The 24,655-nt window shown below is 45.4% G+C and overlaps 1 protein-coding gene across 2 annotated transcripts in view; it reads right to left on the bottom strand.

Annotated features, from left to right (window-relative positions):
* yap1 (Yes1 associated transcriptional regulator) overlaps positions 1-17,167 on the bottom strand; it is a 36,038-nt gene extending 18,871 nt beyond the window's left edge. The window contains exons 1-4 of one of the 2 annotated variants that reach the window (XM_056283330.1): positions 16,314-17,167; positions 14,607-14,842; positions 3,361-3,479; positions 2,475-2,588 (exon numbers count right to left, since the gene is read on the bottom strand). In XM_056283330.1, the coding sequence (XP_056139305.1) occupies positions 2,475-2,588; positions 3,361-3,479; positions 14,607-14,842; positions 16,314-16,514 (670 nt within the window). In that variant the 5' untranslated portion in view covers positions 16,515-17,167. The remainder of the gene's footprint in view (positions 1-2,474; positions 2,589-3,360; positions 3,480-14,606; positions 14,843-16,313) is intronic. The other variant, XM_056283331.1, reaches the window with a different exon arrangement.
* Between the last annotated feature and the right edge of the window lie 7,488 nt (positions 17,168-24,655).

Genomic DNA, 24,655 nt, shown 5'->3' with positions numbered 1-24,655 from the left:
AAAACAAACAAACAAACAAACAAATAAGTAAAACATACAGACTCCCGCTATACACACATAGGCCAGCCCCCCTTTTGAACTGAAGCCACAATGCACACACGGCGTGCTCGCTGCTCACCACCTCTTTGGATCTGAAAAAAAAGGAAAAGGGGAAGCATGCTTTTCCCGTCGACATTTTGCCTCTGACACCCTCCCCCCGCACACACACACACACACACACACCCAACCCCAGCCCCCTCCTTCGCCTCGCCTCGCCTCGCCTCTCCCTGCCCCCCACCTTCCCTCTCATATTGGAGTCCTTTGACTGAAAAGGTCTTGAACAGATTAAGAATTGGACCACAGAATAAAAAGAGGCCTGGCAGAGATTCAAGTCTGTCTGGAGCTGGAGCAGAATGGGGCCGGGCCTGCACTGGGCCTCACGCGGGGGAAAGCCAGCCGGTAAAAACTCCCGAGTTAAAGGCGCTCCGAAGCTTTTCTTCTCAATGCTCAAATTAGCCTCCACTTATCAAGGCAGCCGGCCTTATGATTGGAGACCTGCATAGCGGCGGTGCACAAGTTTCTGAAGCGACAGAGTCCATTCCCAAGCATTAACGGGGAGGCTACATCCAAATCCAACCTCGCAATATCCAATTTAAAGAATGTTTCTCTTCAAGCACGGAAGCTACACACAAACTATGAGGTAGCTTTAAGTATCTAACACTTCCCAGTCATTTCCAAAAAGGTACAAAACAGCGGGAGCCACGCTTAAATGAATTAGGTATTACGTTTGAGCGCATAAGATTCTGTCTTGTGTGAAACAAAAAGACAAACTTTGACGGCACATAATGAGTTAACATACACCCCCCCCACCCCCCACCCCCCACACACACACTCTCGCTCTCTCTCACACTGGCTCTCTCTCCCTCTCAGGGGCCCACCAGGCTTGTGTGCTCAAGACTTATAAATCTTCAAAGAGCTTTTGCCCATCAGAGCCGCCTCCCCTTCCCAGCTGCCCCGCTCCTCTCAGTACTCAATGTTTTGCACTTTCCCGCCTGACCTAAGAATGAGGCACACATTTACTTGCAGAAGGGCTGCTCTCTAAGTATTCTGCACTCTGGCTTGGTTACAATTGTGCTTAAAAAAAGAAAAAAAGTAGCAGGCTGAACGCTTTGCCACAAATGTTGCCTTTGTGAACTGGGGTGAGCATCCCCAGGCGGCGGCGGCGGCGGCGGTGCTGTAATGAGGAGATGGCACAGGTCTCCAGTATAAATGAGTCAGAGTGACATAAGCAGGAAGCTTCATCTCCATAAGCCTTCCTGGCACATGAAAGATTAGCTCATTCCCATGGTCAGAGAGCTCTCGCCATATGTACCTAAGCCTGTCACTAGTTCACTGACCTTAGCGCGCCAACACACACACACACACACTTTAAGTGCACCCAGGCTAACAGTGAAACACTAGCTTCGCGTGTGGGATTAATGGCCAACTCAGCTGTTGCTCAAACATTAAAATGGCTAACAAAAGGTTTAGGTGCTGTTCTCTCTTGTCTTCCCAGGCGCCTGCGAACATTTGAATGGGGTTGTGTTGAAATGCGGTTTTAAGGAACAGTGGTCGGACAAGTCACTACTCAACAATGAAGTGGGGTTAACTGAACTATGAATCACATGGGATTTATTTTGCTAAAACAATTGCGATGACACAACTTTTGAGGGAACGCCAAAAACTTTGTATTCGGAAAACGGAATTGTTATGACAAAGTAGGGCCAAATGTTTCAACAGTTCACGATATCTTAAGTAACCGCCATCATCGATGAGAGGCCGTTGAGTTGTTGTTACAGTAATGATGTAATGCTGACTCTTGACTCCAGATTTTAAAGTTCAGTGGAAAGTGAAACGCTAACAATTTCCAACTTCACTTTAATCATCATCTATTTTGTATTGTCTCTTCCTGTCCAAAAGAATGTTTAGAGAGAGAGAGAGAGAGAGAGAGAGAGAGAGAGAGAGAGACTTAGTTTCAGTTTTAGCGTCTCCTATCAGCCATTCCTCTTTTTGATACTCATGACGTTATCAAACGCCCTCATCTACATACAGTCTATCAGGTCAAATCAAATGAGACCCCGCCCACCCTTACAGCCAAGCCCTGCTTATACTTGTCACTCAAAGGTAAACTCATGAATATCAATGAGCACCAAACCACTCCCTCCTGGTCTTTTAGGCAATGAGAACAGTTGTGGGAAGGCATATAAAATATTGGACATTTATGAATAAAAAATGCTGCCAAATGCTTTATCATGTCGTGTTCAAGGTTTGTAGATTGGAAAAGCTAAATCTGATCTCAGACCGACTTAACTGAGTGATATATAGTGTATAAATTACAACATCAATACAAACCTATGATTTAATCGTCCATTGTATCGAGAGCTATTAACTGAACCACTAATTGGAGGCTATATTAAGCTTTTGCTGCTGAGGCTACACTTGTATGTTGAGCTCACCGTAACGCGGGTCGAGTCGTGGGTCCAGCCAGGAGGTGGTCTTGTTCTTGTGGTTAATGTAGTAAATTTCCCCCTCTGATGTAATGGCTTGTTCCCAGCCTTCAGGCAGAGGACCTGTGCAAAGACGGGCAATGATTTGGTTTGAGTGAGGCGTTAACTCACTGCTCAGAGAGAGCGCTTGTCCAGAATCCACCAATTCACGCAAGTGAACCAAGTTGTTGCTCAGTTTAAAAACAAAACTTGAAACGCTGCAAAGATGCAAATATTTCTGACTGAAAACAAGCAGGCCAACTCGAGGGTCATAACACATAGTACATTCAGTACTAAACAAACACGCTGCATGTGCGTCTATGCCGAACAGTGGTTGAGATAAACACCTTTGAGTGACAAACGTCATCAACAAATATGGCGTCGTTGACAACATACTATACGCCTGTCGGGAGCGGGGAAACAAAAACAGGTTTGTTTGTTTTTTTCTGTCTGAAAGTAAGACAAGTAAAATAGTGATGTTCTGCGAAGATGGAGATCCTCTATAATAAACTAAGCTGATGCTCGAAAAGCTCCTAAACATGTTAGACAGGACCTGTCACGTTCTACCTCACTCTAACCCCTCCTGGGGCAAATTCCAAAAGCACGGACAAAACTGAGGTACAATGAGCCCTACTTACATGTAAGAACTAGACTGGTACTGACTTAGTGTGTCTTGCATACTGGAGTCATGCAAAGGGCTATAAATAACTGCTCAAGTATATGATATCGAAATAAAATGAAAAAGGGGAAAGTAATTCAGATGTTCTCTTCTGCTGAGTGCGCCCCACGTGTAGGTAGGTGATTGTTAGTAAGTGTAAGAAAAGTATTTTTGCTGTGACATAAGATGTGTGCGCACCGTTGGCCGGGTTCATAAGGTTCTGTTGTTGGACTGGCACAGGACTGGCAGGAGCAGGCTGGTTCATCTGGAGGAGGGCCTTGCGAGGATCCTGCCAAGTTGTGGACTGATCGAGGTGGCTGAAAGGAGGGAAGATCATCAAAAACATGTCAGACAAAAAAAATACCATGCATATATTCCTATCAAAAACTTGGACGCAAGCTCAAGCTGGCGGCGATATCAAAGGGAGGCTGACAGTTACATGAGGCAGAGCACTTTCGACAAACCCTCAAAAATGAAAGAAAGAAAAAATCTGCAAGCCTTGGTATAGTAATATCAGACAACATATAATTACATTTCCATTTGCATAAGGAGTCAATTATAAATATGCATCAGTTAGTAGTGACCGACATAAATTATGTCACGCAACCGGACTGAAAAAGTGCTGTTGCATACTTTGAGTCAAGACAAAGAGGGTGGAATTGATAAATAAAATAAAAAACTGGTTAAAAATATGTCACCGCAAACATTCGCAACTGTTGGTGAGCGAAACCCTCCCGGCAGAGCGTACCCAATTCTAAAAAGGCTGATTGGTTGCAAAACAACAATTGTCATGTCAAACACTGGTGCTTCATCTGTTACGGCTCGTCTTTGCTGGCGCTGACGGTGGTGAGGGTGTGTGTGTGTGGGGGGGGGGTATCTGTGTTGGTGGTATTGGTGTGTGTGTGTGTGTGTGTGTGTGTGTGTGGTGGGGGTCGAATAGGTTGCTTCATTGCATTGTGCTGGATTCTGTGAAGGCATTGATAATTAGTGCTTTGTTGGTACTTGTTGCTTGATTAAGATGGAGAGCTGATACAGGAAGCCCTCCTCTCCCGAGCAGGACCCTCTCTATTGAGGGAGGGTCAGTCCCAGGGCTCAACGCAGGGGGTCCCTTCTTCCTGGAAGCAGCTCGGACACTGTGGAGTGTCAGGGGCTTTAACAATCTGGCGCCACATTTACAAAGCTTTCACCTGCTTGACAAAGGCGCAGACTGAGCTACGACCTAAAATCCCACTATTCACTTGTTCTTTTCTAACCATCCCATTTAAAGGAGTCCCCTCTCATGCAAATGGGCACCATATTGTAGTGGTCTGATTGCGCAAAACACCGCAACTCTTACAGATTCGTGTCATGGCTGAGCTATTTCAATACACAACAAGGGAAAACAAATAGAGGCTGCATCTGTATGGTATAAAATATCATCGTCCAGTTTTACAGTTTGCAAATCCTGCACCCAGTAATTAATATATTTCAGAGGGCTCCGCCCAACTGCAATCCGGGGGTTCATTTGATCCAAAAGTGCCATTAGCCTAGATTTTGAAACAGCTGGAGTGAAGTGTGAGATTCGGAGTGTTTCTCTTGGCCTCTGTGGTAATTCCTAGCCTGTCTGTCTGCTCTCTGTCCCGGCCCCGACGAGAGGGCCTGACTCAGCACTCCAACCCCCACCACACACACACACACACACACACACACACACAAAGCAACCCATTTTGAAACCCTCTTGTTTATGCTTTACTGATCAAAGGCGCTGCTAAATCCCCTGCCAGCCCCCTTCCCCCAGCCGTACTCTACAGCCCCACACACACACACACACACACCACAAACCAAGCAAAATGGCTCTAACTGCTCAGACTGGAGGGGCCCCTTGAGAAGGGTCATGGGGGGTGGAGAGAGACGACTACAAAAAAAAAAAAAAAAAGAGGAGAAAAAAAAACAACTACGGAAGCGATCCCTCAGTAGTCCATTGGCTGAATGAGTCGCTATGGTCCTGTTACACTCCAAGCACCCAGCCACCCCCCTCCTCCCCCCTCCCCTCTCCAAAGCCTCCTTCCCACTCTGGAAACTATGACATTTATAATAGAGGGGAGGGGACAAAAGGCCTGGGATAAGGGAAGGGAGGGCTTATCGTAAATGAAAGGCCTGCACATCCTGGTACGCCAGTGCTACTTTTGGAGCGCAGGGCTGCTGAGGTGGAAACGGCCACGGCCTCAAAACAAAGCGGCGCGCCGATACGTTAATACTCAATTAATGCACGGAGAGAGGGGGGGCCGTGATTTAGCGCTTCTTTTAACAAAGGCAAAAGTACAAATAGTGAACCCTGTATCCAAATACATAAATACATAAATCACCGGCCTGCGTGACGGCGCTGCGCGACGCTTCATCTCAAAACTGAGCGGTCGGGACGATGGTCGACAAACCCGTCACGAAGTTCACGTGCCCCGACGGTTCCCTCGGCGGGTGCCGAGCCGCTCTCAAGGTGTGCTTTTAAAGTGTGAACGTGGGAATTGGAAGGGGCGGTAAATGAGTTACCAGGGCCAAGTCATTCATCACCCGGGCTTTAAAGCTAAAAGATTATCCATTTGTCCAACGTGCCCTTTACTTCATACGACAAAACCACGCGGCCCTTCGTGTAGGGGGTTAACAGAAACTGGCGTCATGGTAACAGCTGAGACTGCTGGGAGCCGCTAGAAATCACCGATGCCTTCAGACCTGTATGGTCACACAAACTCCTTGGTGTTGTCTTTACACGTCCCTCACATAAAGGCAAGCACAGCGGGGCTGCCGCCCTCCCCTCCCCTCCCCTCCCCTCCCCCCGCTCCCACCCTCGGGGCTGAGCCGTGGACGCACAGTAAACTGGTTAGGACTGCGTCTCGACACCGTGAGAGCGTGGAGGTAAAAAAAAAAAAAATTACCAACTCCTCTGGACGACTATTACGTTTAACATCGATTCATGAAGACGAAGAAGAAGATGCCGAAGATGGGATCCCACAGAGAGGAATAGAGGGTCCGCCAACGACAAAAGAGACACAAGCTAAAAGTAAAAACAGTTTGATATGTTATGCTTGCTCAACCAACTGCGGCTCTGCAGGCGTTGAGCTGCAGAGCCTTGAGGCCCCGATAGCTCCGGTACAGGCGGCTGTAAAATCGAGACCCAAAGGTCCCGTGAAATGCCGTTTAGAGCTCCGCGAACATCCACGGTTCGACGTATATCCAAATGAAATGAAACTGCCAGGTGGCACTTGGTGATTGATTTGACAACACAACAGCCAATAATGGAGGAGAGGAGGGTGGACATTGATGTGCTGTTGGCTCATTTCAGTCAGGCGGTAATCATCTTCTCTCAATCTCACGCCCAATTGATTACACATTCTTTAAGTGTGTTTTTACAGGAACACAACATTTTTTTTTTCTTGTCCGTTTCCAGAGTGTCGAGCTGGTGTGAACGGAGTGCGGATAAAAGAGGGAACGAGAATGAAAATACATTTCTCCTTTCATGGGAACTTGCAAGCCTTTTGTGGGGACCCGGCAGATAGCTCGCTACTGCGACCGGGGAGGGTGCTTTGTTAAGTAGTAAGGGACGCTGACCCATGACTGGGCCACATCTGATGCCCGGAGCATGGGGCTTGGCTTGCACAATTTCACTTAAGCTGTCAACATGGTGGCCTGTGGGTTGGGAGAACTCTCGATCCACCCAGGGCACTTGACATCCCTTTGACTGATGGCCCAATTATCAAGGTGGTGTTTATTGTGACAGTGTTATTTATAGTGTCACGAGTTAAGGTGGAGGCTCTTCACATAAAGGCTAAACCTGACTTCTGTTAAATGATTTGGCACACACATTTTCTTTGCAAGACGCGAGTGCATGAGAGCTGCCTCAGTTGTATCACAGATTGTGACACAATATGCAAGTCATCCACTAGCGGTGACTAACTGGGATTAAATAAAGACAACTTCTACAGGTGTGGCCTTTAATATATATTTATCGGGATTCAAGTTACTTTGTGAAGAAAATTGAACGCTTCACCTTTTTACTTTGGAGGCATCGTCTGACTCTAGCGCAGTAATAACTGCCATGCCAGACCGATGTCTATTTTACAGCAAATGGACACCATTTTGAGTCATTAGCCAAAAACATCGTTTATCATAAATGGTGAAATGTGGTAACAGTAATGTGGTGTAACTGTGCAGCTGTAACATACTGACTCACGGTGAAGCCCTAAGAGAGCAATGCAAGACTCAAATCCTCCTACTGCTCCACTAAAACTCCCTCCTAAAAGCCCAATGTCAAAAGCCATGTTTTGGTGGTGTAATTCAGGGCAGAGTACAGCCACCATGAAACACACCCCACAGCTGAGTTGTCAAATGTTAAAAATGGGATCCCGAGGCCACAGGGGCTCCACCCAGGGAGTCTATGGTTGGAAGGTGGCTGAGGCCAGTTGCTCTGAAGGAGGCCAGATCTAATCAGGGTTTGAAGATGAGGGTGACCACCTCCACGCCGGTTGACTGGGGATGTGTGGATGCCTGGCTGCCCCTCTATCAGCAGGACATCATCAAGAGAGATTATTGGGCCAACCTCTGTGACCCTATTGTGGATTTAGGTTTCACTTTGAAGGAAGGCGCATATCACCCTAATAAATAATGAAGCCACCAACTCGAAAAGTACCAGAAACTCATTAGTGTGTAGCGCAGGAGGCCGACCTTTAGTCTCACTACTTTTTAAAGACTACTTTGAAGACCACACTTTAACAATTCATTTATGAGGACGCTACATTAGATTAAACAGGCAGTCAACGCAGTGATGAAACACCCCGTTTAGGTAGAAACGGTGGCTTCGGTACATGTGTTGAATTTCACTATCAAACATCTTCATCCAGATCGAGCCACAATGTCAAGGTGCAATTTATTCAAATGTCCGGATGCATGCTCAATAATCCAGGTAAGAAGATCAGATAAAATGTATCTGTCAGTAAACGTTGTATCCCGATGAAGTGATTCAACCTTCTTTGATGTTGATTCAACTGTTACGTTTTTCTCGTGCCCCTGTGGATGTTTCCTGTCAACTTTCCAATAAATTCCAAGCGAATAATGAAATGTTGCGGGAAAAAAGCACGCGAATTAAGCCGCGTTTCCATCAGATATGTATAAACAAATAAAACTCTGAATGCAGGCCTATGTTTCCTCCATCATACATCCGTACTTCCACATCCGCGAGAAGAACAGGCCGGGTATGATTCAGGAACGGCAGATCATGTGATTCAATTCTATTTGCATTTCATTTTTCTTTTCAATTTGGAAAATGCATTTCCATAGCAATTTGTCGCTTTTTTTTTTTTTTTTACATTTTTCCCCGACATTCAAGTCACTTCAACAGGTGTACAGTACACACAAACAACCAAATTTTTAAAAAAATAACAAATAAAATAAAGAACGTATGTAGAACCCCCCCCCCCCCAAGGTTCAAGGAAGAAAAAAAAGACTGCAGGGACTTCTTATTCCAGTTTCTCATGATAACTATGTTTTTGAAGACAACAGTTTAACATAAATCTGTGTAAATATTGTAGTTACAATGAGGTAAAAAGTACATTCAATGAAAGGGAAAACCTTCACTAAAGTCCATGAAAGGACTCCAGGTCAAAGTAAAGTTTTTGCGGGTTTTACATATTTTATATCGGAGCTTTTCTAAAGGTAGAAAGGACAGCACCTCCCTTAATCACTGCAATAATGATGGGGTTTTATTCAACTTCCGGTTAAAAAGAACAAGTTTGCCAGCTAGCAATAAAGCAAATGCTAGAGCATCTGCCTGCAAAGTTGTGACCTTACAGCTAAGGGGTTTGTCGCATTACTTTATATCATATAGTATATCATAAGTGTATCCCCTTCAAGCAAGCGTATTGACTTTCATGCCAATTTTGGGGATTTTATTTGATATTTGCCGTTTCCGTCAATCTTTTTATTTTATTAGAAATGACACAAAATTCAGATAAAAATACCTGGATGGAAACACAGTTATTGTCCCTTTTTTAGCTTAATGGCACCTTCTTCTTTTTTTTGAGGCGCTATTAGTTTGGGCAGTTTTGGGAACTCTAAACACCACTCGAGATGGTAAACTCTTCAATGAAGACAAGATACTGCATCTCTGTGGAGATGCCCTCTGTGACAGTGGGGGCATTGATGTCTGGGGCAGGGGTGTTACATCAAGACTTCGGTAAACACCAGCCTGACTTTCTCACAGTCCCATTTGTGTACTGAGCTGACAGGTCCCAATTGAACAGGAAGGGGTTTGTCTGTGTGTGGTCAATAAACCAAAAGTTTGACAAACACAAAGTTGATCCAAAAGAAGGCTTCACGCAGGCTTATAGGCTGCAGTGCCATTTGTGAATGCCCTTAGTTTAAAATAGCTAATTAAAATAAAAGCATTTTTCTTATTCACCATCTCCAGGTTTAGGAGTGAGTGGCGTAAAAACTCGAGCTTGTAAGACGATGGGCGCTGCATCACATTAGATTGATAGGTTTCAGTTACACAACCAACATTTGGATTACAGGGATGGATCGACATGACTGAAGATCAAAATGGAGGTCCACAAATGGATATCCGACACAAATGGACTACAAATGGAGGAGAAGTCTGAGAGCAGGGCCAGGTGGCTAACCACTTAAATTACATCAACTGAATCAAGTTGATTGGATTACAACTCTTAAAATAAAACAATCTCAAGACTTGTTGACTCAAATAAGTGGAGAGACTGTGATTAATGTATGTAGCATGTTTTCCACTTCATAAGAAGGGGTTGGGGGGGGGGATGACTCTCAAAACAACATTTTTTACTTTACACAAGGTAAGTCATCTTAAATTTGATTTTCTTATGCCACAAATGTCATAATTTCATCGTCCAAACCAGCACTACACAGATATCCATCTGCATATATTAAAAGCATAGGCTTCCAGTAAACACTTTGATAACAAGTTTAGATTCGGTGTATTCAACATGTGGCTTCCTGAACATCTGTTGCATTAGGAAAAAGTCAAAGGGACCTCCTATCAGAACAGGAAAGATTGGTTTGTTTAGAGCCCATTTTTACCCGAGGGCAGAACACTTTACAATATACCTGCACCCTGTGAAGACGCCAAAAAGAAAACAAAGCTGTTGGAGTGATCCTACGTGTGATGCAAAATGGAAGGACTCAGAACAAAGTCAAATAAGCATACCTCTCCAATCTACAGCAGGAGGGGGGAAAAAACTCTACAAAAGAAACATTGAGACAAATTGACTAACTGGATTACAGTCTCTCTAAACATCTGGAATGAAGGACGCAAAAGACCTGAAATTTGAAAGAAATGCACCGATATTATGTTGGGTGGCATATGACACAGGATTCATACCAGCTGAATTGGACGGTGGGTTTAAACATTGCACAAATACGGGGTATCACTTCCTACTGTATAATATCCTCCAATAAAGGTTCAAATACCTTGCAACAACTCACAGAAACTTATAATTTAGGGAAACAAGATATCTTCGGATATCTTCAATCGAGACAATACTTTGACAAAAAATATTAAAACTAGTGGAGAGAGAGGGATGAGTCTGAGTAGGATATTTGATGCATACGAGGGGATTGGTGGGTAATGCTAACAGAAAACTGACTTCCTGGATTCATTCGTCTTTACAATTGGAAAGCAGTCTTTCCACAATGTTGGTTAAATCAAGGTGTGTGTGTGTGTGGAGGGGGGGGGCTAACAAAGTTAGCCGGAGATGACTGGTTAAAAATATGTAGGACACAGTCCACAGTCTGCCACCTCGAGCTCAGATCTGTGGAGGGAATTCATCTGGAAAAACCATTTCAATGTTGTTGTTTTTTTTTTATAACTCCAAAAATAAAAAGGTCACAAAGCAACAAACCTGAACATGGTCAGCATTAGAGAATGTGTGGTAATATGCCTGCTGGTCATTTTCACTTTTTTTTTTTTTTGGGAGTGTCCTAATATTTCTTCTTACTGGGTAGACGTGATAACAGAGATCAGATCAATAATCAGCTCAGAGGTTGATTTTAATTTCAGTGTTATGTATTTGGGAAATGTGCCAACTGGGCTGAAAAAGCAGGACAGATATCTATTACAAATACTATTGGCAGGTAGTAAAAAAAAAAAAACAATAACCAGGAAATGGCCGAGTAAAGCGTCTCCACCAATCCCTGAATAGATAGAATAGTTCAGGAAATTTACGTTATGGGACAGCTGACTTCTTCTCTGAGACATGTTGACCAAAAAATGTGAAAAATACCGGAAAAACATATTTGACTCTGAAGTGGTTTCTTTACTATTTATTCTATTTTGTCTGGAGAACGTTGTTTTATTTCCTTCTGTACTTAGGCCAACAGAATTTACTTAAGGTTATGAATGAGTGGAAGACCCCCTCTCCTTAAAATACCCCGGCTTTGCATGAATCAAAGTCGTGGATCATAAGGACCTCTATGAGTTCAAAGGACAACCATGGACATGAAGAACACACAGACCTTGATAGTGTATTGTAACCCGGCTTCTTTTCATTTCCTGTTGTACACGATGTCAAGCATTTCACCTTACCCATGATGACCCTGTCTGTTGCCCCATGGTTGTCTGTTCTGTTTTTGTCAAAAAACAAAAAAACAATAAAAACAAACTAAAAAATAAATGAATAAATAAATAAATGAAGGGGGGGGGCACAGACTACTCTGTGAGAGGAAATGAGGTCTTGAACTAACAATAACATTGGGGGGGGGGTCAGTAACTAAGTAGTCCGAAGTAGTACGTCTGATAATTTAGAGACGGCACAAAACAGGTGACTAAGAAACTAAAAGCAACTTCATGAAACAAAACATATCCTGGATAAAGCAAACCCGGCACATCACAAAACTAATTGGGGAAGCAGAAAAATGTCAGAAAATGTGAACTACATGAAGCCCTCTGGTAAGATAATAGCTTCTCTCTGAGTGCTTTCCTCTGCTTGGGACTTCCCACGGAGCAAAAACTCATTCAAAGCTGGTTTCAATAAGCCCCAGGAAACAGTGATTACCCCTCCTAGTTCACTGGTGTGTCTAAATTAGAAACCTTCATTAGTTTATGACCGAGCCCTGAAGACTGGCCCCGTCCTCGATCCCTGCAACCAGGCAAGGCGACCCAACCTCCCTGCCCCTGCTGTTATAAATCAAAGGCCACAGCAAACTGCTGGAAGAAAGAGGAGGAAACGTCAACAAACTTTGTTGACATTCTCCCAATCTTTCTCCTGCTCAGAGTTTTCGTTTTTTACGAAACCGGTGAAACAAAACTAGAGAGCTTTAGGCAAGAGACTGCTCATATCCCACCCCTATCTCCACTCAAGGCAAGAAAATAAACATTTCCTTTTTCTGTTGTGTGTTCATTTAACTTTGGACTAGTCTCCAAACCTGGCAAAAGTTGAACATCTCATCTATGTGAAGAACACAGACTATAAAGAACGCCCTTGACGTCTCTCACCACCATCTTTAAACTTCATCTCAGCCATTTGTCTATTTTTGGATGGCTCACATGAGTCTCAACAGGCCTGTGGTCTGAATAAAGATCACCGTTTCTCTGCCCGGACAAAGGCAGGGCCAGAGTTTTGCTCGGCCCTCCTAAAGTCTCCTCCACATGGCTACCATTTAAGTCCATTGACACAAAAGAAGTAGCATCCCGGCACCACAGCTCCATTCATACCAAAACGGATCCTGGCTTTAAATGGGGCAGGATATCAGCAGCCACAAGGCAGCTTTGACTCACCCAGTCTTTCATTTTCTGCCCTCTAGATAGCAGATCCCTGTTAATGACTCATTCTGTACTTACAGAAACCAGAGGAAGGGAAACAAACAAAATGCTTCATAAAACTTTCCCTCTGACCCAGGGTATAAAGGACAACAGCGGTCACCTGAATGAAATGTGAACTGCTCTGTCAACTAGCAAAAGACCCCCCCCACTTTAAACTCTCTCTCTCTCTCTCTCTCTCTCTCTCGTTTATAAATAGGGGAGTGTCTTCTCCAGCAGCTCTGCCTTGGCCTCCTTTAATTTCAGATCAAATGTCTGTACTTTGATGTGCAGTGGTTCGAGAGGATGTTTCCCCGAGGTTTCCTCACACACTACGGCACAGTATGGCCAATGGCACCACTGAATGCCCGGTTACTGCAATTGTACAGCACAAGTGCAGTGACAGCTGTATTGTTTTCATTTTAAACGTAGTATGTTGAAGCTCAAGTTGATATGAAATTGTTATGTAACGAAACTGGAATGACACTCTACATCAACTAAAAACTGAAAAAGAAAATGCTGATGAATATACAATTGAACCAGAATGGACAATAAAGTTTCAATTTGTTAAATGACAGATTTTGGCCTCCAATTCCAATTCCTGTTTTTTTTAGTTTACAAAGTTACCCAAACGTCTCCAACTGCATGAGATCAGTTAGTTTCCAAACAATCCCAATGAGCATGCGAATGTTTGTGAGTAAAGCTGTTTCTCTCCCCTACCCCCAATCCTTTGTACAATTTCAGAAGAACCTCCCCAAAGTGGGCCAGATGTTCTCCAGATGTGAGCCCTTTAGACATCTGGTTGTTAAAACTCTTCTTATTTGAGTACATTCAAGGGCTATCGTGTTTGGCAAGGCTGTTTGTCAGAGTCGTTTTTTAGAAAGTTCACACAAAAAAATTATTTGACAAAAAAAAAAAAGTTTTTTTATCATCATCTATATCATTATGAGCAAAAGCCTGAGTATTCCATAAGCTTTGCAGAGGATCATAAGGAACGTACCAGTAAGGAACGTACCAGTTTGACATTAACTGTTGACTTGAGGACATCGCTTATGTACATAATTCAGTAAACTATGAGGATAAAAGGCCTGACACATCACCGCATTGCTGCGTATGAAAGCATTGAGTAAGCGAGAAATGCAATTTTAAAAAAAAACTTTCCGACACCAAAAAGTTATTGGTAAACTTTGGTGACGGAGCTGCTTGTCTTGGCCTCTGGCATAACTACTACCTCGAAAAGTTTATAAGTTTATTTTGGATCACTGATGTGGAAGAGATGCACTCCTTTGGAGGTGAATTTTGCAGACTTGCCTGTCACTTAATGTGAGGTAGCTACACTGGCCCATTGTCTCTATCGTAACCTGAGTCCAAGAAAAAAGAACACCAAATACAGCAGCAGTTCCTCAAGGAGTCCTCCTGTTTGCAGAGGCCACCAAATTTAATAACCAACAATTTAAGTATCATAGCTGCCTCTTTTAAGTGTACTGGCCACCACTGTCACCACATTAAATTATTGTCAGTGCAAACAAAGTTTGCCAAGTGTACACTTTACTGTGTAGCTCTTCAACTGAAAAATGTCCTCAGCGATGACGACTAGGAAGAGTTGAACAGAGCACCCAAGATTATTAACATGTAACGTCACGGCACTTACTTGAGGAAGTATCTCTGTCCAGAGGCTGTCTTGGCCATTTCCCATCCTGGGGGCAGGGGCATGTCATCAGGAATCTCATAAGAGGACTGACGGAGGTGTTGAGGGGAGGCACCTGCTGTGGCCAGGCCAGACATAGAGCCAGGGGAAACGGCTCCCAATTGAAGGGAGGCAGGGGATGAGTGTGCACGGACATGGTGGGGGGTGAGAGCCCCGGCAGTCCCGGCATCAGTGCTGGCCTATGTTGAGGCAAAACATTAAGTCTCACATGGTTCCATAGCCTAGAAATCTATCATTTGAAATAACAATAACGTTAATAATAATAATTGTCTTTATGCATGCTCAATAATCCAGGTATGAAAATCAAAGAAAGTTGAACCAGTTCACCTGGACACACCATTTATTGACAGAAACGTTTCATCACTCATCTTAGTGACCTCTTCAGTCTAAACTGACTTCAGGTATCCCCACCCCTTATAAACAATACAGTTGCATAACGACCAAAACCAACGACCAGTTTCATATGCAAATTGCCATGACCATTAACTAGTTACAATGGAAACGTGCACTATTCATAGAAGATTTGGGAATGTTTGCAATCAGAGCATTGTAAGATGGCAACAGATGTACTCTTGGCCCCCCTCCCCCCACCGGCAATTTGCATATGAAACTGATCGTTATGCAACTGTATTGTTTATAACAGTGGTGATACCTGCAGTCAATTTAGACTGAAGAGGTCACTTAGATGAGTGATGAAAAGTTTCTCTCAATGAACCTTGTGTCCAGAGGAATTGACTCAACTTTCTCTGTCAATAATAATGTCATCAATCATTATCATAATCAAACGGCTATATTTGAGTCTCATCAAGTTTGCTCTTTATGAACGCTATATACGGAATATTTTGACGAGGACAGAAATGTCCTCCGTATTTTCTAACATGTTACTTGTATCACGAACTGCGGCCATGTTCATGCGTTATTACGACGAACCGACTGGTCCGTATTAGCAAGAAGGGTCCAAGGCCTTTAGAGGTTTGCAGAGCGCACACTCCCGACATGTCCGAGCCGCAGTTAGACGGCGCATGCGCAGTGCGCACAAAAGCTCCAGCAGGACCGTCGGCAACAATTGGCGGAGGAAAAAAAAAAGTAAATAAGACAAACTCGGCCGTCATATGATTTCGTGAATTTGAAGGCTTTAATAAGTTGTGAACAATTCTCGGGCAACTTTTCTACTTTTTACTGGTCAACACTTGTGTTCATTTTAACTTCACATTCGGTGCCATAACTAACTCTGATCTTGTATAAGTTGATTTGTTTTAACGATGAAGTGGCTGACCAGCCAAAAGTGGAACTTATTTGCCAAATGAACACCAAAATGCCGAACGCTATCTAAGTCCACTGCTCATTTGGTCGTGGCAGCACCAGTTTTCCCTGCGCAATCAGAGGGAAAGGGGCCCCTAACAAACGTGTCCTTTTAACGTCGTGATTATTCTGGTGTTTTGTAATCGTCTGATTTTTTTTTTAATCTCCGAGCGCGCGCAGTAAGTGGTGTTATGACCTCAGTGTTATTGTGGTTTGTATCCGAGCGGGCCCAAATGTATCACGTATGATCACACTGTTGCGCGTCGATGAGGCTGGGAAGTTTTTACAGTCGCGAACACAAAGGGGACCGGGAGAGAGGGTTAGGTCCGGAGACAAGGGTGGTCTTACTTGTCTGGAATGGGACTTGGGTTCAGGCGGCTTGAAGAAAGAGTCCGGCAACTTTCTCATCCTCATGGGCACGGAGGAGGGCACGATGGTGTTTTTCGGGTTCATCACGGCGTTGAACAGGGCCTCCAGGTCGGTCTCGGAGTCCCCACGTACATGGACGATTTGGTGTCCGGCAGGGGGGTTATGCTGGCTTGGATCCATTATCCCAAAGAAAACGCGTAACTTGACTTGTCCGAGAGAGAGAGAGAAAAAAAAAAAGAAAAAAAAAAGAAAAAAGGGACGAGGTTAAAAACAAACAAGAGTGAAACCAATCCGAACCCTTTTTCACGCGGCAAGAGAACCGGTAATCTCGACGGCGGGTCACAAATAGTTATTCCAAGTCATGCTAGAGTCGGGTAGCCGCCGCCTCGCCTCCCCCCCCCCGAAAAAAAGTGTGTTAGCTATCGAAATCTGTGGCGCGAGGAAACGTTTCCCTGTTGTGTCTCGCGGGCATACTTGTAAAGGTAACAAAGCGCATATCTACTCCGCGCTGCGCTCGCCGACCCAGTCCGCACTCAACTTTCCATAACGCGGACGCTGCGGAAAAAAAGAAGAGGGGGGAGAAAAGGGAAAAAAGGGAAAAAAGAAGCCTGAACACCCCCCCCCCCGCCGGGGACGTTGTTCTAGAGCTGATCTATGCCGTCGCCGGCTATAGTCTGAACCGAGATTCACACTTCGCAGCGTAAATCGGTGCCTCTCACTTTCCGAAAAGTTTCGCCTAAGTCGGGTCTAAACTTTGGGCAGGACGTCAAACTTTATGACTCACGCCGCGTCTGCCCCGGGGGGCGGGGCCTGCGCTTAATGGGACAGCGGCGTTTAAAGCGGCAGGCAGGCGGGCGGTGGGGAGGGACTGTGTGCGCTAGCCGGGACACGGCCGAGGAGGAGCGCTCCTTCCAAATCGACCTGTTAATAACGCTGACGCGTCAAGGAGGAGAAACACGGTTGCCTCCGATTGCAGTGAAATCTCTCGCGGTCGTCGTTACGGTTTCCCTGAACTGTAAAATTGTACATTTCGACCGACAACGTCATCGTTTCGTTTACGCTGCATTGTCGCCCATGGGCAAAAGGTCACGACGAGTTCAGATCCTAGCCAGCCGCGCGGCGCTTCTATCTTAATACGGACGGGCTAACCTCTGTTGGGGTGAGGGGCTATCTTTTGTCTTTCTTTAGAAAAAGGGGATATTTTTTGTACCCCCCCTCTCCCCCCCCCTCTCTCTCCAGCAAACGCTTCTGTGAAGTCGTAGGAACTCACTTTTCTTTAAGTGCTGTTTCAACAAATAATCACAAACCAGATCTGAAGCTGGCTCATCCTCGCGCATAATTCTACTTTTCTTTTCTTTTCTTTTACAGTGCCGCCGAAAAGTGGATCCATGCAGTTCCCACAATTGTTATGCAAATGAGGTCCCTGGTTCCATTGAGAAATCATTTTGTCAAGATCCACTTTCTTTTGGCTACGGTGGCTCCGTTTCAACTCTTTTCCCATACATTGGTGGGCATGAATGATTATGACCCCCCTCCCTCCCGAGGGGGGGGGGAACTGTACAAGCACGGTGAGCAGAGTGAAGGACCCGTGTTGTGTTTTGCCGGTGGGTTACCGAGCGCCACTCATCTCTCAGCTCTGACCAAGCTCCGCCAGTCTCCGGGCGGCGCCTGGCTTATTAGCCCCGGCTTCCACAACGCCTCTCGCCCATCGTTTGCACCTGTGGGGGGGGGGGGAGAGAAACAAGCTCTCAGAGAGAGAGAAGAAAAAAGTTAGTTGCGTGATCCTTGGACATGATGCAATCAATTTGCCGAGGAGCAATATTTGTGAAACACCCCTAATCTCTTGATCTCGTTTGAACGAAACTGAACGCAGCCGAGAACTTCCCTTTGTTTCGGTGAAAGTAGTCAGTCTCGTGCCATTGTAATGCACTCATACACAGCGCCACCGTCCCACCTCGCCCAGAGGGGACCACCCACTCACAACACAGTAGAACACGGAATCTCCTCTCTTCTTCTTCTTCTGCTTTTACTGTTTGCTCTATCGCTACCACAGTCAGTGTGGGTGGAAACATGAACATAGTGGGAAATCCTAGTGCGTTATTTTAATCATAGGTTAAGATGAACAAAACGCGGGGCAACTAACTTGCCACGACAGGTCGTAACTGCCGCCCTCGCTTCTATATTGGTATCGATTACTGCCACCTCACCCTCTGTAGGACGCGTCTTCTTCTTCTTCTCGGTTCTCCGCCAGATTCAAGGGCTCGCGCGCTAGGAATGACCCGCTGACGTCAGAAACAGCGTCAGTCGAAATACTTATGAAAAACATTACTACACATTTATTTGATGGGTCGGTCATTGTAATTAGCCCAACATGATCGCCGTCCGTCATATTCCTTCTCTATGCGCCCACGTCCCATTTCCCCGTATAGCTTCATTATCTGTGTTTTGTGGTGTTTTCTTTGTTTTGGTCTATCCGGCACTTCTTTTTTTTACCATTTTACTCTCCGTTTTTGTCATTTATTTATCTCCTTCCTTGTATCCAACCATTGTACTGTTCCAGCGTGTATTTTCATGTGCAACAAATAAACTAACCTTATATTGAACACAGCGGATGTCAGGTACTCTTGGCTGTGCGGGAGTGAGCAACCCCTACAGTTCATATGTATGGGTGACAAACCTACAACATGGAGACACAAGAAGGGGAGGTCCCCTCCAAGACGGCGCTCTGCCCCCTCTGACTTTGGATGGTCGTGCAGACAAAATGTCATGAGCGTTTGTAAATATGACAGACAGACCAAAAATGTGGTCCAACGTGTATTTATTGCTGCTACAAATCTTTGCCCCAGCACATACTATATGAACCATTTCATATTTAAATTTCACTGAAATGAGCGAGGCCAAAGGCCCGTCACGTGCTACGAGGACTGTGACACAACATGACAAAACACATTAGAGTCAACTTTAACATCAGAAGAGACACACAATCTTGAACTCGAATCTTAGAAGATGGCCTGTCTTATTTTCAATACTCGTGCCTTTTCGTGCCTAGTTTCGGTGATCTGGGCTGGCTATGGCTTAGATGGCAATTTACACCACTTTACTCCAACATGAACAATGTGCCATTGCATTTTTTTTTCTGTTTTCTGTGCAGGCCTAGAGTAAACTGTTAATACTGAATGATTTTTATTAAGTGATTAAGTAGTGATGAAGTTAATAAGAGCGCAGATTCCAGGCAACGGTAGGCTTTGCTACAAATTCTCTGGATGATATGAACAGACGGTGAAGAGACACTCTGTCACACCTGTCCCACCGCTAAGAACTCACATTTGTGTCTCTCCTCAAGTCCATCTTCTGTCTTTTTGGGATAACAGAGATGTGCTTTTCACACAACTTGTCACACAGGCGCTGCATGCGTCACACAGGAGAGCTGGGCATATTTTGCCTCATCGTGTCTGTCCTTGTGATGTAGCCTAATGGCAGAAGGACAAAACATCACTAACACGTATAATCTACAACGCTGTTGTTTTTGACCTTGTGAAATTCTTACGAGTGTACAAATGTAAGACACCTGAAACCTGTAGTCATCTAATGAGTATTTGTAACATTTCAGAGGAAAAACTCAAAAAATAAGGCTGCTACTTTTTCAACATCCTTCAACAAGTCCTTGCAAGTGATGTAAAGGGCAAAACCAGACATGCTGATGTGGGAGGGGAAACTGCATTCACATTACAAATCTCGCCAACCTTTCCCCTCGGGTAGCCTTCCGAAACTGCTTTATGGTGAAGGAAACAGAAACTTTCAATGAAAGAAGCTTCATTTAAATTGGATTTAAAGTCATGATTCTTATGAAAGTGTTCCTCGGGTGTTGAGCCTTTCAAACAGTCCTACTTTATTACTTCAAATCACTCTCACAAGAGCAGGAGTAGCCATCAGGGTGGATACCGTCGCTACAAGCCCCACTGAAAAATAGTTGTTGAACCAGTAGATGAGCACTGAGCACAAGACATGAGCTTCCTTTAAGACTTACATGTTTGACAATGAGACATGTCTTTCATTTTCCCAGTCCATTTCAATGCAGCTTTACCCATGGCTGTGGAAAAACTACTACTACAACTACTGCTATTACTGCTACTACTACTACTACTACTACTATGGCTGTGGAAAAACTAACACTGAATCCAAACCAATCCAGTCCAGTGTATGTAATCCAATCAATTCACTGGTATAGTAACAACAAAAAAAACTTTATTATCTTCATTATCAACAAAGACCAACAAATAGTTACTGTACTAATAATGCGAATTAACAGGCTGACTGTAAAACACGAGGAGGAAACAGTTCTTTGAAAATAGATATTGATTTTATATAAAAATATATTCTCTATGGGAAAAACAAATACAGTTGATGAATCCACACACACAAAAAAATCTCGACTGTGATGCAGGCTACACAATAAAGCAATGCAGCAGTAAGGTACTGTAGTTAATAAGGAGATAGGGAAAAGATGTTTAAACTCAGAAAGTGAGGGTACATTTTTGGATCTTAGTATGGGAACGATTTGATCATCTTAAAGAAAGTAAAATTGCGCTGCAGCAATAACTTCTGTTCAAGTGTGGAAAACTGTCAAGTCAGGATGAGATTAGGCATATTAAACACTGTTTGTTAAACCTAATCCTGGACTGAAGTATCAACAGTCTAAAAATTATATGTTATATTGTGTACTGAATAAATTCTTAAAAATGAAATTAAAGATTTCATAACAATTTCTGATCACTTACAAAGTAATCACTTAAAACAGTACTTAGTAAAGCAAAACGTTTTTACTTATCCATGCAGATATTGGGTGGATTGACGTCACTGTTATACAAGTTTGAAATTACATTTTGTCCTGCTCAAACAGATGGCATGGATTAAAAAAATAAACTTAACTAAGTAACCATTCACTTTAACATGTAGTTTGTGGCCATTTTGCCAAAAGAGCATTTTTTTCACATAGAGTGTGTCTCTGATCTCTAACTCTAGATGTTTTTGCTTTAAGAGTTGTCTTTATGCATGCTCAACACTCCAGGTAAGAAAATCAAAGAAAGAAAGTTGAATCAGTTCATCTGGATACGTCCCTTCCATGGATGAATTCCACGGCCAGGACGGAATCTGCATTGTTCCTCCTGGATCTGAGGTTCGACTGTCGGTTGGAGCCTCCTTTCCAGCACCCTAGAGTAGACTTTCACAGGCAGGCTGAGCAATGTGATGCCCCGATAATTAGAGCACACCTCCAGTTCCCCTTTTTCAATATGGGAACCACCACCCCAGTCTGCCACTCCACAGGCACTGTCCCCGACCTCCACGTGACACTGAAGAGGCGTGTCAACCAAGACAGCCCAACAATGTCCAGAGCCTTCAGCATCTCAGGGCGAATCTCATCCACACCTGGTGTCTTGCCACCGAGGAGCTTTTTAACTACCTCAGAGACGTCTGCCAGGGATATGGGTAGGGCTTCCCCTGAGTCTTCAGACTCTACCTCCTCCACTGAGAACGTGTTAGCTGGGTTCAGGAGTTCCTCAAAGTGTTATTTCCACCGCTTGACAACATCCCCAGTGCAGGTCAACAGTTCCCCTCCCCGGCTGAACACAGCCTGAGTCAAGCCCTGCTTCCCCTTCCTGAGTTGCCGGATGGTTTGCCAGAACTTGCTTGAGGTTATCCGAAAGTCCTCCTCCATAGCCTCGCCCAACTCCTCCCACACCCGAGTTTTTGCTTCCGCGACCGCTGAATCTTCTGGCCTCCCGGTACCTGTCTGCTGCTTCGGGAGACCCCTGGGTCAACCAAGCCTGAAAGGCCTCCTTCTTCAGCCTGACGGCTTCCCTCACCGCCAGTGTCCACCAGAGGGTTCTTAGGTTATCGCCTCGACAGGCACCGATGACCTTATGACGACAGCTCCTGCCTGCCGCATCTGCAATAGAGGCTTTGAACATGGCCCACTCAGACTCCATGTCCCCAGCCTCCCTCAGGATACACGAGAACTTCTTCTGGAGGTGGGAGTTGAAGACCTCACGGACAGGGGCCTCTGCCAGATGTTCCCAGTTCACCCTCACTTCATGTGAGGGTTTGCCAGGTCTGTCCGGCAGCCTTCCCCACCATCTGATCCAACTCACCACCAGGTGGTGATCAGTTGACAGCTCTGTTCCTCTCTTCATCAGAGTATCTAAAACATATGGTCGCAGATCTGATCATATGACCACAAAGCCCATCATCGATCTTCGGCCTAAGGTGTTCTGGTACCAAGTACACTTATGAACTACCTTATGTTCAAACATGGTGTTTGTTATGGCCAATCCATGACTCGCACAGAATTACAATAACAAGGCACCACTTGGGTTCAGATAGGGGAGGCCGTTCCTCCCAATGGCGACCCTCCAGGTTTTTCCTTCCTTGCCCACATAAGCATTGAAGTCCCCCAGCAGAACTATAGAGTCCTGAGGTGCAGCCCTATCCAGGACACCACCCAGAGACTCCAAGAAGGCTGGATACTCCAAACTGCTATTCGGTGCATAAGCACACACAACAGTCAGAGCCTTCCGCCCAGCGACTCACAGTCGTATAGAGGCGACCCTCTCATTCCCCAGGGAGAACTCCAACACGGCGGCACTCAACCGGGGACTTGTAAGTATCCCCACACCCACCCGGCGCCTGTCACCTTGACCAACTCTGGAAAAGTAATGAGTCCAGCCCCTCTCCAGGTGTTTGGTACCAGAGCCCATGGCATGTGTGGAGGTGAGCCCAACTATATCTAATTGGTACCACTCCACCCTCTGCACCAGCTCAGGCTCCTTCCCTGCCAGAGAGGTGACATTCCACGTCCTGAGGACCAATCTGCGATGCCAGAAGTCAGCACGCCCCGGTCCCCGCCTTTGCCTGCCGCCCAGCCTGCATTGCACCCCACCCCAATGTTCATCCCCACGTGTGGTGGGTCCACGAGGTGGTGGCTCCATGTTGTTTTTTCAGGCTGGGCCTGACCGGGCCCCATGGGCCAAGGCCCAGCCACCAGATGCTCACTGGAGAGCTCCCTTTCCAGGTCTGGCTCCAGGAGGGGGCCCAGGTTTCCCTTTTCCAGGCAAGGTGCTGTAACTCTGCTGGTGTAATTTCATTGGGTTTCTTGAGAATAGCTCTTAGTCTGGCCCCTCCCCTGGGACAAATTTGCCTTGGGAGACCCTATCAGTGGCTATTACCCCTGACAACACAGCTGCCAGGATCACCAGGACACACAAACCCCTCCAACATGTTAAGATGGAGATTCTTGGACCTTGTATAACCAAAGTGAGAGCTGTGTCCGCATTCTCGGCACAAAGTCAAACATGTTTTCAGCGGGTGTCGGACTCTGCCAAGGTTGTCCCTCATTTCTGATTATTTTTGTGATATTCATGGACAGGATCTCAAGGTGCAGCCAAGGTGAGGAGTGTGTCCATTTTGGTAACCTCAGAATTGCATCTCTGCTCTTCGCAGATGATGTGGTTTTGTTGGCTTCATCAGAACATGACCTCCAGCGTGCACTGGGGCGGGTTGCAGCTAAGTGTGAAATGGCTGGAATGAGAGTCAGCGCCTCCAAGTCTGAGGCCGTGGTTCTCTACTGGAAAATGGTGGATTGCTCCCTCTGGGTTGGGGATGAGTTGTTGCCTCAAGTGAAGGAGTTGAAGTATCTCGGGGTCTTGTGAGGGTAGGATGGAGCGGGAGATTGACAGGCAGATTGGTGCAGCATCAGCAGTAATGCGGACGTTGTACCGGACAGTTGTGGTGAAGAAGGAGCTGAGCCGGAAGGCAAAGCTCTCGATTTACCAGTCAATCTTCGTTCCAACCCTCACCTATGGTCATGAGCTTTGGGTGGTGACCGAAAGGGTGAGATCGCGGATACAAGCAGCTGAAATGAGTTTCCTCCGTAAGGTGTTTGGGCTCAGCCTTAGAGATAGAGTGAGGAGCTCGGACATCCGGAGGGAACTCGGAGTACAGCTGCTGCTCCTTCACGCCGAAAGAGGCCAATTGAGGTGGTTCGGGCATCTGATCAGGATGCCTCCTGGGCGCTTTCCTTTGGAGGTTTTCCGGGCACGGCCAACTGGGAGGAGACCCTGGGGTAGACCCAGAACTCGCCGGAGGGACTTCATGTCCAATCTGGCCATGGGAACGCCTTGGGATCCCCAAGGAGGAGCTGGAGGGCGTGGCTGAGGAGAGGGACGTCTGGAATGCCCTACTTAGCTTGCTGCCACCGCGACCCTACCCCGGAGAAGTGGCTGAAGATGAATGAATGAATGAATGAATGAATGAATGAACAAATG

Source organism: Lampris incognitus, chromosome 7, assembly GCF_029633865.1.
Source record: "Lampris incognitus isolate fLamInc1 chromosome 7, fLamInc1.hap2, whole genome shotgun sequence".
NCBI lineage: Eukaryota > Metazoa > Chordata > Actinopteri > Lampriformes > Lampridae > Lampris > Lampris incognitus.
Note: the sequence above shows the minus strand (reverse complement) of the source record. Positions and strands in the feature narration are given on the sequence as shown.